The 13,497-nt window shown below is 64.1% G+C and overlaps 2 protein-coding genes across 2 annotated transcripts; one reads left to right on the forward strand and one right to left on the reverse strand.

Annotated features, from left to right (window-relative positions):
• Positions 1-558: 558 nt before the first annotated feature.
• TMEM54 (transmembrane protein 54) lies at positions 559-2,753 on the forward strand. Its single transcript, XM_074162190.1, has 6 exons — positions 559-571; positions 1,171-1,364; positions 1,861-1,920; positions 2,099-2,287; positions 2,371-2,505; positions 2,661-2,753. The coding sequence occupies exons 1-6, from the start codon at positions 559-561 to the stop codon at positions 2,751-2,753; spliced, it is 684 nt and encodes a 227-aa protein (XP_074018291.1).
• An 823-nt stretch (positions 2,754-3,576) lies between these two features.
• HPCA (hippocalcin) lies at positions 3,577-5,166 on the reverse strand. The gene is made up of 3 exons (XM_074161879.1): positions 4,789-5,166; positions 3,963-4,068; positions 3,577-3,674 (listed from the first exon to the last, which is right to left on the reverse strand). Exons 1-3 carry the CDS (start codon positions 5,164-5,166, stop codon positions 3,577-3,579), a joined length of 582 nt encoding a protein of 193 aa, XP_074017980.1.
• Positions 5,167-13,497: the final 8,331 nt, after the last annotated feature.

Consider the following 13,497-nt stretch of genomic DNA (forward strand, 5'->3'; position numbering starts at 1 on the left):
AGCTCCTGGGAAGTCGACACCAGCCCTGACCCCTCTGCTTTTCCCTCTCTCTGCAGGTGGATTCCTGGTACCCGACAATGCTGGTCCTTGCCCCATGGTCTGGCAGTGTCCCACCCCCAGGGGCTGCCCCTTCCCAGACCCTCAGCCTGTGGCCTTGGACCTGTTTGGCCGGATCCTATTATGCCACCATTGCTTTAGGGTGGACTGACCGGAGCGTGGCGGGGAGATGGTGGGGATGGATGGGGAAGGGGACAAGGCGACATGGCATGGTGTATCGGCACGGCCACCACCTTGGCAGCAAGGGGAGCACAGGGGTGGGGACAGGGCTGTGCTTCTCCTTGGCAGAGGCAGGCGAAGGTGGAGTTATCCCTTTGTTCATCCTGGGGAGCTGGTCCGACAGGAACTGGGGTGGCAGTGGGGCGCAGCAGGCGAGCTTCTCCGGTGGCCTTTTCACGGTCTCAGCCCTGATGGATCCAGCTGCCAACCCCGGGGGCTGAGGGCAGAGCTGGCCCCGGGGGTATCGAGGAGCTCTGATGGCCTGATCCTGGGCTGGTGAAGATGTGTCAAGTGGGTGAGTCTGGGTCTGGCGTGGTGATTGCAATGGGAGGGTGTCCCAGCCCTGCCTGTGGCTCCAGCACTGCCTTCCTGCAGGGAAACTGAGGCAGGGAGGGAGGGGAGCTGAGGGGCAGGGATGGAGCTGGGCTGAGCACCCGGGTGATGGTGGGAGAGTGGTCCCAGGGTGGGTCCCGATGGGGGAACAGCCCTGCTGCTGCTACAGTCACTCCTCAAACACCGGGTGCTGAGAGCCAGCACTGGAGCTGTCATTTAGGGGCAGCTGCTCTCCCTAGAGCTTCCTCGTCACTCCAGGGATCCCATCTCTTCCCAGCCCCATCAGGGATACACATCCCTGTGGCCACCGGCCCCACACTGCTGCCCTGGTCCCAGGAGAGCTGGCTGGAGCAGTGGTTTGCATACCTGGGCTACCAGCAGCTGCCGCCACATTGCCTCCTGCATTGTCCCTCTGCCAGCATGGGGCACGTCCTCTGTGGCTGTCCCCAAATGTCCCCTGTGTGTGCAGAGCATGGTGCAAGGGCAGGAGGGATGGCTTGGTGCCGGCCACCCCATACCGTGCAGCCTCCTTGCTCTGCCCTCCTCTCCCCTCCATCTCAGGCCACCTCGATCCCAGCAGCCACCAAAGGGTCCTCATGAAAACGGGCCTCATCCTCCTCATCGTCGGGCACCTCAACTTCATCATCGGCGCCTTCGTCCACGGCACTGTCCTCCGCTTCGTGGTCAACCCCCGGGATGCCATGTCCCTGCACTACACCATCACCAACGCCGCCTCCGTCATCTCCGCGCTGCTGGTACTGGGGGCTGCAGGGTAGGGGGGACATGGGGGACATGGGGTGCATCTGGGGTGGATGCAGATGGACACAGGGTGGGCAGGAGGTGGGATGCAGGATGGATGTGGATGTGGTGTGGATGCGGGGTGGGCAAGAGGTGGGATGCAGGAGGATGTGGGATAGATGCAGGGTGGGCAGGAGGCGGGATGCAGGAGGACGTGGGATGGATGCGGGATGCATGCGGGGTGGGCAGGAGGCGGGATGCAGGAGGATACGGGATGGACACTGCTCCACCTCCCCTTCCCTGTTCTAAAGAAGCCTTTTAGCACAAAACCAGGGGGGTTAAATGCACAGGGACTTATTAATGAGTAGAGGTTGGGGGAGATGAAGCGCTGCCCTCCATGATGCCGAATTGGCCAGATGAGCTTTCAGGGACAATGTCAACAGGGAAAGGGGACCAATGTCCCTGGGGTGAGTGGGCACCACGTGTCACTGACCTCCCCACGCTTCCTCGCAGACCATCTCCTGTGGAATTGCTGCTCTCATGCTGTCCCGGTACCTCACCCCCACCACCCTCGTAAGCACCCCCAGCCCCGCAGCCCCTTGCCCGTCACCCAGCAGGCTGCAGCCATCCCATGGACCATGCACAGCCACCACGTCCCCTCTATTGGGGACTGTCCCCAAGGAGGGAGCCTGGACAGGTGGCCATGCACGGCCCTGGCTCGTTGTGCTGCCTCCTCTCTCTCCTGCTGCAGAAATGGGTGGTTTTCACCCTGAGCGCCAGCAGCAGCCTGGGCTGCCTGTCCTGCCTGCTGGGGCTGGCCGTCTCCATCGGGCTGACGCTGGGTAGCCAGGGCCGGGCGCTGCTGGCCCCCTGCACCGTCGGTGACATCACCCTTGCCCCCGTCTCCCGCGAGTGCCCCTTCGATCCCACCCGCGTCTATGTGAGTCCCCAGTGGGCTGTTTGTGACTGCACTGGGGATGGGGGGGGGAACGTGTGGGGATGTGGCACCCTATGTCCCCACAGAGCTCCACGCTGTCCCTCTGGGCCATCTCCCTCCTGCTCGACTCGATGGAGATCGTCTTCGGCATCCGCTGCCTCTTGCTCACCCTCGATCTCCTCCGCCTCGGCTGCTGCTGCCGCGGGGTGCACCGGAGGAAGGTGACTCCTGGTCCCCAGGCTCAGCACCGACCTGCTCCCATGCAGGGCTGGGATAGACCCGTCTGGGCTCGGGGGCTCCGGGACAGGGGTAGGACTTGCCAACCCAAAGCTTTTGGTCCCCCAGTTCTGCTCTCAGCAGTCTCTCTGGCTTGCAGGTCTCCTTGCAGGAAGCCCCGGCAGAGAGCCCTGACCCCGGGCAGTGCCTGGGCTTGCTGAGGCTGGACAGTGTGGAAACCGCCCGGCTCTGAGCAGGGCTCGAGGGCCAGCCGCATGGATGTGTTCTGGCCAGCCCTACCCTGCCCTAGCATCTGCACAGCCCCACGATGTGACCCAGCTGCCCCCCAGCCCGGCTATGGGGCGGACCCATCCCCTGGATGCCACTGGCCAAGACCCGTAAGCCCATCCCCATGGCCTCGGGTCGCCTGCGGCTGCAGCGAGGGAGGCGACCAGGCTGGATCTGGACCTTGCAGGGAGGAACTTTCCCCTCGGCATCGATGGTGCCGTTCCCACCTCTGACTGCACTGACACAAACTTTATTCTGCAGGTATTAAAAGACCAGAAGCGTGTCCCCTCCCCGCGGCCCCTGCCCGGGGGGCTGTGGGGAAGGGGCTGGCCTGGCCCCCCGGCTGTGGCAGTGTGTGCATGCGTGGGGGGTGCTGGGGGGCCCCTGAGCCACCGGGTCTTTGTCCCCTGGGCCGTGTCCCTGCACCCACTGACGATACAGTGGTGGCTTCGCCACCAGCCTTTCCCACCGGCCTGGGTTGTCCCCTGCCCGAGGGTTGTCCCCTGCTGGTCCGAGCCCCCAGTGCTGGGGGGGGACCGTCCTTGCTCGGGGCAGACCCTGCCTCCATCTTTCCCCGAATTGAGCCAGGGCAGGAGCCCCCCCAGCGGTGGGGACTGTCCCCCCAAGCTCCCCCTTGCCCCAGCCTCAGCCGGGCTCCAGCTCTCTCCCCAGGAGGGGCCATGGGGGCACGGTGGTGGGGACTGCGGGGCAGGGGACAGCGGCAGTGGCTGGCTGCAGGGTGGGGTGATGGTGAGGGGTTCGTGGGGGGCTGCGGGGGTCCGCGGGGCTCAGAGCTGCGCAGCGCCGCTGGGGTCACACTGCAGCAGGCGCACGATGGACGGGTCGCTCTTGGCACCTTTGATGAACTCCTCCAGCGAGAGCTTGCCTGCGGGAGGGGGGGGACACAGCTCAGCCTGGTGGCCACCGCTCTGTCCCAGGTGGACACACGGGACCAGAGACCTCCCGGCACACACCGCGGACACCCACCCGCCCGGGATGAGCACCCTTGGGGTCCGTTCCAGGGAGCACCCTGAGCCCCTCTTGCTGCTGGGGCTCCCCCCGGCTGCACCGACGGACATGAGCCATTTAATCAGCGCGCGTGCGGCTCCGTCTAAGACCCCCGGATTTAGCCATGAGACCTTTCCCTTAATCCCCTCCATCTCCTCTCATTTACCGTCGTTATTAGTATCCATCTGTCGGAAGATTTTTTCCGTTCTTTTCTCCGGAGTCGATTCATCTTCGGGCATGTTCATCACGGAGGAGACCATTTTGTAGATGGCCTGGGAGAGGGAGACGGGGATGAGGGTGGGTGCGAGGTGGGTCCCTGTCATCAGGGACAGGGGACAGAGCCCTGGGCTTCCCTACCCTGGGAATGGCATTCGACATCCTCCCCGTGCCATCAGGTTATGGGGGGCTTTAGCTGTGGATGCCAGCAGCAGCCCCAGAGCTGCAGGAGGCTGATGGAGCTGCTCCTGCAAGGAGGAGATGCCCACCAAGATGCCACCGCAACGGCCTCACAAGTCACCTGCCAATGCCGATGCCACCGGGTTGGGGTTTGGGCAAGGAGAGCATTTCTTGTCTGTCTGCCAACAAGATGTCCCTCTGTCCCGGGGTGCTCAGGGACGGCTGTGTGCTCTCAGCCCTCCCCAGGAGCACTGTGAGTGGGGCCAGTGAGAAGAGCCCCAGGACTGGGTGACAAAGGGATGTCCCCAGGAGCACTGTGAATGGGGCCAGTGGGAAGAGCCCCAGGACTGGGTGACAAAGGGATGTCCCCAGGACAGGGAAGGAGCAGGGGATGCCCCGGGGTAGCCTGATCCCTGCAGAGCTCAGCAAGAAGCTCTCTGCCAGCAGCAACAGGCTCCATCCCAGGTTCCATCAAGCCCTGTACTGGGGTAATGCAGGGTCCTGTCTGCATCACGGGAGTGGACTGCCACCGTCACACCACGGTGACACACAGGACCACACACCAGGAGCGGCAACGGGGCGAGGGAGCCCGGTACCTGCACGATCTCCAGCATCTCCTCCCGGCTGATGTAGCCGTTGCCGTCCAGGTCATACATGCTGAAGGCCCACATGAGCTTCTGCTCCAGCTTCCCGCGGGAGGTGACGCTCAGGGCGATGATGAACTCTCGGAAGTCGATGGTGCCGTCGCCGTTGGTGTCGAAGGTGCGGAAGACGTGCTCGGCGAACTTGGAGGCATCGCCGTAGGGGAAGAAGTTGGCGTAGATCTTCTTGAACTCCTCCACGTTGAGGATGCCGGAGGGACAGTCCTTCAGGAAGCCCTTGTACCAGCCCTGCAGCTCCAGGTCGGAGAACTCGGTGTTTTCCCGCAGGTCCTGGAGCATCTCAGGGCGCAGTTTGCTGTTCTGCTTCCCCATGCCGCTGGGACACACCGGCCGTCCCGGGGGGGCGAGCGCTGCAGCGGGGCAGGCGCCTGGCCCGGTTTTGGGGGGGGTCCCTCTGCACTACAGGAGGGGAGAGGGACAGGGCAGTGCTCCTTGGCAGCCCCTGGACACCCAGGTGGACACGGACACCGATGTGGCCCCCTCCATCCCCGCTGTCCTCTCTGAGCCGTCGGAGCCAGCCCCGGGGACCACCCAGCTCCGGGCAGCGCCAGCCCCCTCGCGTTTGCGTAATAAGCCCTTATAGCTCATTTGCATAATATATAGGGGCTATATAGCTGACATCAGGAGGGGAAGGGGCCGGATTTGGCCCCAGCAGTGGGCTGCTGGGGGCTGTGGGTCCAGCCCAGCTTTGGGGCTGGTCGGATCTGGGTCAGCTCCCTCGGAGGGAGGGTTATTTTCAGCTCCTCCGCTGCCTCCGTTAATATTTGATGCCTCCGGCTGGCACTGGAGCCCCAGGGAGGGCCAGGGGGTACGGGTCTCTGCTGGGGGTCCCCTCCTCGCTTCAGGGAGCCCACACCCCTGGGGGGAACCCAGCGCACCTCATCCCGCCAGGGTCACCCCCGAGGAACGCAGAGGGTCCAGGAGGAGGTCAGGGTGGATGCCCAGCATCTGGCCACACACCCCAGGTGCCCACACTGGGGGCTCTTGGGGAGACCTTGACCCGCTGCCCCCCACCCCAGGCTGTGTTGTGACCCCTGTGTGGGGAGAGGATGGGCTCAGGGAGCTTCATGGGTGCATGGGGTCTTCAGAGCCTGGAGGACCTGCTGTCTCTACCCCCAAGGTAGAGAGGGGTCTCAGCACCCCCAAACCCCCTTCCTTCAGGATCGCAGGGCAAACAGGACTCTCCAAGAGGAGCTGCCCAGTATGGCTGGAACCCTCAGACAAGGGGGACTGGGACCCCACAGTGTCTGTCCGTCATCCCCCCCACAGCTCCATCCCCTCTCCAGCAGCCCAGGGGAGGATCAGCGTGTCCCCACCCCACTCGAGGGTCCCAGCCAGGGTCCCCCCAGAGTCGGTACGACCCCCACCAGCTCCACTGCCTGGGGGGCGGCTGTGCCCCCTCCCTGCTGCCCAGGGCAGATCTCTCCGCTGGGAAGGGAGCTCGCAGGGGGGCTCAGCACCCCGAGAGGGGTTTGCAAGGACCCCTCTAAAGCTGGCATCTCCGGAAGGGTGGTCAGGCACCCCCAGGAAAGATGCTCCCGGGGCAGAGGGGCTACAGGGGATTCCCCTCAAACCGGGCACCCCCGGAGAGAGGGGTTTGCCAGGGACACACCCACGGAAAGGTTCCCCCGGGGGGATGGATTACAGGACACCCCCGGAAAGATGTGGCGGGGCGAGAGAGGGGCACAGAGCATCCCCGACAAGATGCGGCGGGGCGGGGGGCTCTGCAGCCGCCGGCGGGGAGGGACGTGCCCGGGGGCTGGGTATGTGCCGGTGCCCCGATCCCCCTGGTCTCCCAGTGCCCCCTGATGCCTACCCTGGACCCCCCCATCCCCACCGCCTCTTACCTGCCCGGGAACGAGCTGCCGCCGCCGCCGCCGTGCGCCAACGCAGCCCGGGAGCGCCCGCCGGTAGTGCCCGCCGCAGCGCCGGGCTGCGGGGGGGCACCGGCACCGGGGGGCACCGGCTCCGGGTGGGGCATCGGCGGCATCGGCAGCAGCCCACCCCCCCCGGGAATCTCCGCCCACCCCGGGGCCCCACGAACCCCCCCGCTCCCCACCCGGGACACTGCCCCGCAGCTCCCACCCGTGGGGGTCGGGGTGCAGCCCCTGGTCCCCCCGCAGCCAGGCGAGGGGGAAGACCCCTATTGCATTGGGAAGGGCTGGGGCGGCTCTGGGAGCACTGGGAAGTTTTGGGGCACTGGGAGTACTGGGATGCTTTGGGTCACTGGGAGCACGCTGGCATTGCTGCGCTGGCACACCAGACACAGGACCTGGGGTCTCAAGCCACCTGCAGACCCAGGCAGGCACCCCACGCTGTGACATGTCCCTGATCAGGTCTTCAAGGTCTTCAAATGTCACTTGTCCCGTCTGTAGGGTGCCACCCTGCCCTGGGCTGCCATGGGGTGGGTGTGATGGGGAAGCACAAGGGTGTGTAAACACGTATGCACGTATCCCTGTGCAGGCACCTATTTGGTGACCACTTTCTCTCCACCACATGTGTCACCCCTGCCATCACACCTGCCTGTCCCCATCCTGTCGCCTCGCAAAAAACCACTGCACCAGGACATGGGCCAGGGTGGTCCCCACCAGGGACAGAGAGAGCCAGGGGCTGTGGGGACCCCCCCACACTTTCCTTGGGCATCCCCAGCTCCTGGGCACAGGCTTAGACTTTTGTGCTGGCCCAAGAAGGAGCCAAGCCAGGTATTTTGGGGCTAGAAGGGGGCATTTTGAGTTGCGTGTCCCCAGCACGCAGCCATGGGCTGATATGATGTGGCATCGCAGCATCCTCAGTCCTTCCAGGGGCTGGAGCAAAGCAGCTTTCAGCAGCTGCTCCGAGCACTGGGAAAAGGCTCCGGTGGAGACAGATGCTGGCTACAAGGAGGTGCCATTCCCGGCAGGTTTTCCTGCATTCCTGCACCAGCTCCGTCCATTTGCAAAGCCCGGGATTGTTGAGTGATGCCACGGGGAGCAGATGGCAAGGGCAGATGGGAGGAAGAGGCACTCTCCTCCCAATTACACAAATAAACATGCATAAAGTGATTAAACCCACAGCCCCAGCACCGGTCTGGGGGGAATGGGGAACAGGGAGCTGGGGGGGAAGACAGCTCGAGAGACCCAGAATGTGGCTAATTCACCCCAAAATCTGCTGGGCACTGAGATCAGTGAGGCTAAGAGGCTGCAGGTACCTGTTGGGACCACAGGGACCTCACTGGTGCTGCAGGAATGAACAATTATTAAGAATAAAGGCATTATTGGTCTCTCATTGTGGGTTTTCCCCCATTTTTAATAGCATCACGGTGCCCTGTCTGTTGTTGGAGGATTCTGGAGGACCAGGGACCCTCACAGGCACCTTCCTGCCCTTCACCTGCACCTTTGGGTCCTGAGCATCCTCCTGGGTGCTGCCATCTCCCATCAATTCCCTCTCACCCTCCACGTAGCAGCAGCCACAGCCACATCCATGTCCCAGGGCTGGGAACCCCCTGGGGGGTCCGGGCAGGGGTCTCAGGACCAGCACTGAACCCACGGGAATGTTTTGGGAATGGGATTGGGCTGGAAACGAGGGAATGGGTGATGAGAACTCCTGCAACAACGGTGTCTCCCCCCGTCCCATGTAGGAAAGATGTTTGGAGAGGGGTAGGGGATGGGGGCTGGAACTGGGACCCTGGCGGGAGGAAAAGGCAGAGATTTGTGCCCTCGGGGCTGAAGCCATCCTGGGGGGCCAGAGCAGGACACCCCCCGTGCTGGGCAATGCCCCCACACACAGCCATGCTGAGGCTGGGGGAAGAGTTGGGCCCCCCCCAAGGTGGGGGGTACCATTTCCCCTCCGATAATCTTCATATCTATTTTAATCCCTCTCTGCATGAGTGGCAGAGGGCACAACTGACGCAGGCTGATTTGAAAGCATCCCATTTCCTACTCAAACCCGGCCCTAAACCCACCTAATCCCCCACGCTGGAAGGGATTGCAGGAGGGAGAGAGAGGATAATGTGGGGCACGGGGGGCGCAGGCAGGGCCGTTCTCTGCCATCAAACACTCAGTGATTTACAGGGTCCCCAGGGATGGGGGCAAATTACCCCCAGCCCGTCCCCTCTGGCTCCTCATCCCCTCCACCCCGCAGCCTCGTGTTTTTCCGGCATGCAGCCCCCCCCCCCCCCCATCACCCCTTGCTCCTTGCAGCCACGACTCACACTCCCACTGACCAGTCTGGGGGCTCAGGGGGAGCAGGACTGTACCCCTGGAGCCAGGGCCCCAGAATAGCCAGGGCAGGGAGCAGGGCTGGCTCCTTCTGGCCCCAGCCTTGTGGCCAAGATGAACCGAGCTGCTGCCAGGAGGATGCTGAAATGGCCGCTGGCACCGCTACGATTCCTTCTCCACCACCAACGGGGGAGAGACGTGGGGTGTTGGCGATGCCCTGGCTGGGAGATTCCCCCTCCTCTTCCTCCTCCTCCTCCTTCTTCTCCTCCTCCTCCTCCTCCTTGCAGGGATTTCTGCAGGAATTTCCTGCGTTGCCATAGCAGCCGTGAAGCCCTGGAGGCTTTGCTGCAGCAGGGCTGGGTGGGATGGGGCTGCAGGCGAGACCCTGTGCCCTCCCCGGGGACACACACCCCCCATTGAGGGTGTCCCTGTGCCCCAGCAGGCACACACACAGGGCAGCCGTGTCCCTGGAGTGCACAGCTCCACACACATGTATGCACGTAGGGCAGCATCTGTTGGTGTCAGCTTTGGTGTGTCCCCAGCCGCTGTCCCCAAGCTGGTGGGGCTGGGTGGCACCGGGGGTGCCAGGGCTTGGCACACCATGGTGGGACATTCAGGTGCTTTGGTGATTTGGGCTCCAGCAATGGCCACCCCGGCCCCACATGCCCACGGGAGCATCCTCACTTGCTTCCATGCATCCAGGGTGGCACAGGAGGAGCCCGGGCATGGCCGGGGTGGCTGTGGATGCCCTGGGACCATGCCCTAAGTGAACAAACAGGCACCATCCATGCAGCCTGCTGGGATACTGGGATGAGTTGGGAGGGGAGAAGGCAAAACAAGAGGGGTCAGCCCCTGGCTGTACCAGCAAACCCAACCAGGGTCTCCCTGATACCCTGCAGACCCCCTCTCTGTGGGCCCACGCTGACCCCAGAGCTTGTCCCCAACCCCACGCCATGCACGGCCCCGTGGAGGACACGGTGAAGGTAAGTGGAGCCGTGGCGGGGGCGCAGGGCAGGAGCTGCAGGAATAGCTGAGGATTAAAAGCAAATGCCCAGATAATGAGGATCTTTGGTAAAAAGCCCATTTGTATAATTTAAATCTCTAATAGGCTTCCTGGAATACAAAGCCCTTTGTGATGCCCGATCTCATCTGGATCAGGAGCCGATCGCTCGCTAAATCTTGACTTAGCGCCGCAGGGATGCGGGGACGTTTCATAACGGAGTGGCTCCATCCCATGTCCCCGCGTCCCTGTGATGCCCACGCTGCTGCCCTGAAGCACGTACAGCTCACCTTGCCCAGGCAGCCAAGGTCAGGGCTCCTGGGGACAGGAGTCCTGGTCCCCGTGGGGCACGCGTATGTTGGCACCTGGACATGTGTGTTCACTGGGACGTGTTTTGGGGGCAGTTTGGGCGCAAGTGGGTCCCCAGCTGTAGGGGGGGGGCTGGAGGAGTGTTGGGAGGAGAGGTGTGCTGTGGGCATCTTGGTGACCAGTTTCTCTGCCACCTTTCCCAGCATAGGCTGCAGAAATGCCAAACCTCAAAGGGTTTCCCTGCCACAGAGGTAGTTTGTCACCACATCCAGAGGGTCACAGGACTCCCCAGGCTGTGATGGGGACAGCCCATGGCCGGGGTCTGCCCCAGCTTGTTCTGCCCGGGGGGGGGGGGGGGTCGGGGCTGCTGGCAGGGATGGCTGAGCTCCTCAGGGTGGCCAGGATGTGACCAGGGATGGCTGGGGGGGCGGGGAGGGGAGGAGCTGCAGCTTGTCCCCGCTGTGTCCTACCATGAGGCTTGAGTGCTGTGGAGGTGACACCACCATCTCGGGGAAGGTCACTGCCCCACTGAGGTGGGCACGGGTGAGACGGGAGGGTCTGAGCTGGAGGAAGCCCAGAGGGGGCCGGATCCAGCCTTGACCCTTGTCCCCCCACCCTCCCCAAGGACCGGAGGGGCTAGACACCATCGCCACTATCACCTGTGCCACCAGGGCCAGAAGTGCCCAAATCACCACACGCGAGCCCCGGGCTCCCTCTCGTGGCATCTCGCCCCATCTCATGGGGTGCCCGAGGAGCCGCGGGGACCCCGGGGGGCAGCGGCAGCCGAGGCAGCGGGCCCGGGGGGACCTGGGTGGGAGGCACCCACCAGGGGACACGGAGCCGGGGGCGTTGCTCCGAGCCAGGGGGGCCACCCTGCCACCCCCCCCAAGCCCCCAGCCCCCTGCGGTAGGACCCCGCGGGACGCGACCGGGCGCGGGGATGGAGTGGGGGGTGCGGTGTCACCTCCCCAGGGGCCCGGAGGGACTGGGGTGGGGGGGGTCCCGGCTGCGGTCCCCTCCCGCCACCGGAGCCGGGCCCGCCGCGGGGTGTCGGCAGGTGGCAGCAGCGGCCTTCGGTATCACCGGTCTGCGGGCGGCACCCCGGCACCGACACCCTGTCAGCCTGGTACCCCCTGCACCCAGAGAGCACCCACTGCACCCCGGAGCATCCCCTGCATCCCCCGCATCCCCACCCACCTGCCCAACATCACACCCTGGCAGCCCCCCCCAAGCCGGACCCCACACACCCAGCACCCTGTGCAGCTGCCCCCTCTGATCCCCAGCTCTCCCCACAGCCCTGCTCCCCTTCGCGTGTGACCCCTGCGGTGTCCCCTCCAACATGCAGAGTCTCCCCCCCAGACGGTGTCCCCCCGACATGCAGCCAGGCAGGAATCCTTGGGGATCGGGGGGGCAGAGGCCCTAGAACGGTCCCCAGTGAATGGGGGTGCGATGCCGGGTGAGCTCTGCAATGGGGTGCAGGGCACCTTCACCCCAAAGGCTCGGGGTGCTTCAGGGAGGTGTGGACGATGGTCAGGGGTGACCGAGCTGCTCCTGGGGCACGACTGCGGTTCTGGGGGCTCGGGCTGGGCCAGGGTCTCCTGGGGAGCAGCAGCACAGGGTCCCCCTGATCTGCCGACATCCCTCTGCTCCACCATCATCCCCTGGGGACCCCAGGGCTGGGACTGCCCCTCTTGGGGGACAATGGCAGCATCTCCGCAGACCACATCCATTTCCCTCATGGGCTGTACGGGAGGCAGCCCAGGCCAAAAAGGGTCCCTCACAATGGCCCTACCCCGTAGCACCCATTTAGGGACAGTTTTGTGTCATGGGAATGTGGGTCTCGGTGCTCAGCTCCTGCCAGAGCCCAGCCCAGCGTATTTAGGGTGAGGTGGGATGGGACAGGGGCTGGGGCACAAGGAGGGGGATGGCTGGTGGCCTTTCAGGTGTCCATCTGGTGATGTGAGAGGGAAGAGGAGTGACAGGGGAGCTTAAGTGCGTAATTAGAGCTGTGACTTAATTGGCACATCAGGGACACGCGATGGGCGTTGCGTGACTTGAATAATGATGTGCTGGTAAGGGCGGAGGAGGTTCTGCACCACACAGGGAGGCAACCAGAGCCCAGAGGGGGCCAGAGGGGGCAGGACACCCCAAAAGACCTTGGCCAGTGGTGGGAAAGGAGAGGGGACAGGGAAGGGACAAGAACAGCATGGGCCAACCCATGCACCTGGGGGTAGCCAGGACCTGAGCCCCAGGAAGGGACCTCAGTGATGTCCTGGGGAACCTGCCAGGGATGGCAGACACCCCAGGGCTGGAAAAGGGCAAATGTTTCCCCTTTACTTGGAAAGGGGTAAGGGAAGAAAACAGGGAATTGCAGTGTTAACTGTGTTCAGCCTCTGGAAAAATACCAGAACACATCAAAAACCCTCTTGTGGGAGCCTGGGAGGTAGCGAGGAGACAGGGACCAGCCCTCTCGCATCTGCCAGGATCAACCAGGGCAAAACACTGGCCATCCCACGTGCCAGGGCCTGGCCTCAGCTTGTTGTTGGCAAAGGATGGGGTCCAGCCCAGGCGGCACCTTCCTGGGGCCAGCCGGCCTGTCCAGCTGAAGGGAGTTACTGGTTTTGTGTGACAATCCCTCCATCTCGCGGCTGCCGGGGGATTTGGGGCTCCCTGTACGGAGGCAGGGAAATGCCGCTGCCAGCAGCGTGAAGGCAGATCCTGCTGTGACCTCGGCTTTGCATTTCAGACAGAAGCTGGAGCCGGTTTGGCTGTGCCGGTCTCGGAGCCAAGGGCTCGTTGCCCCGCTCCGGGTGCGCAGCCCATGGAGAAAGCACCAGCAGGAGCCTGGGACGCGATGGAGTCTCCTGTCCAGCCTCGTGCTCCGGTGAGGGAAGGCCCAGGGGAAGCAGGAGCCTGGCTTGTGGCCACCCCTGCATGGCTGTGCCCAAATCCCGGCTCCATCAGCTGAGCTCACCCACCCCAGCTACGAGTGGCTGCATTTGGAGCGGGCACCGAGCTCAGCGCAGGCGGCTCTAGCGAAGGGCTGAGCCCCCCCACCCCCCCAGCCAGCCCGGGGCTCCCGCTCCTCCCCTGCACCTTCTCCACCGCTGAAGTGATGAAATTTTAATTTGCTGCCAGG

Source organism: Numenius arquata, chromosome 21, assembly GCF_964106895.1.
Source record: "Numenius arquata chromosome 21, bNumArq3.hap1.1, whole genome shotgun sequence".
Classification (NCBI taxonomy): domain Eukaryota; kingdom Metazoa; phylum Chordata; class Aves; order Charadriiformes; family Scolopacidae; genus Numenius; species Numenius arquata.

Bases quoted from the DNA above. Each gene is read 5' to 3' on its own strand.
- TMEM54 (XM_074162190.1), top strand. The intron at 1,365-1,860 runs GTACTGGGGGCT...GCTTCCTCGCAG, and splicing joins CCGTCATCTCCGCGCTGCTG to ACCATCTCCTGTGGAATTGC. The intron at 1,921-2,098 runs GTAAGCACCCCC...CTCCTGCTGCAG, and splicing joins ACCTCACCCCCACCACCCTC to AAATGGGTGGTTTTCACCCT.
- HPCA (XM_074161879.1), bottom strand. From the start codon at position 5,166: ATGGGGAAGCAGAACAGCAAACTGCGCCCTGAGATGCTCCAGGACCTG. The intron at 4,069-4,788 runs GTACCGGGCTCC...TCCCTCTCCCAG, and splicing joins AGATGCTGGAGATCGTGCAG to GCCATCTACAAAATGGTCTC. The intron at 3,675-3,962 runs GTAAATGAGAGG...CCCCTCCCGCAG, and splicing joins GATGGATACTAATAACGACG to GCAAGCTCTCGCTGGAGGAG.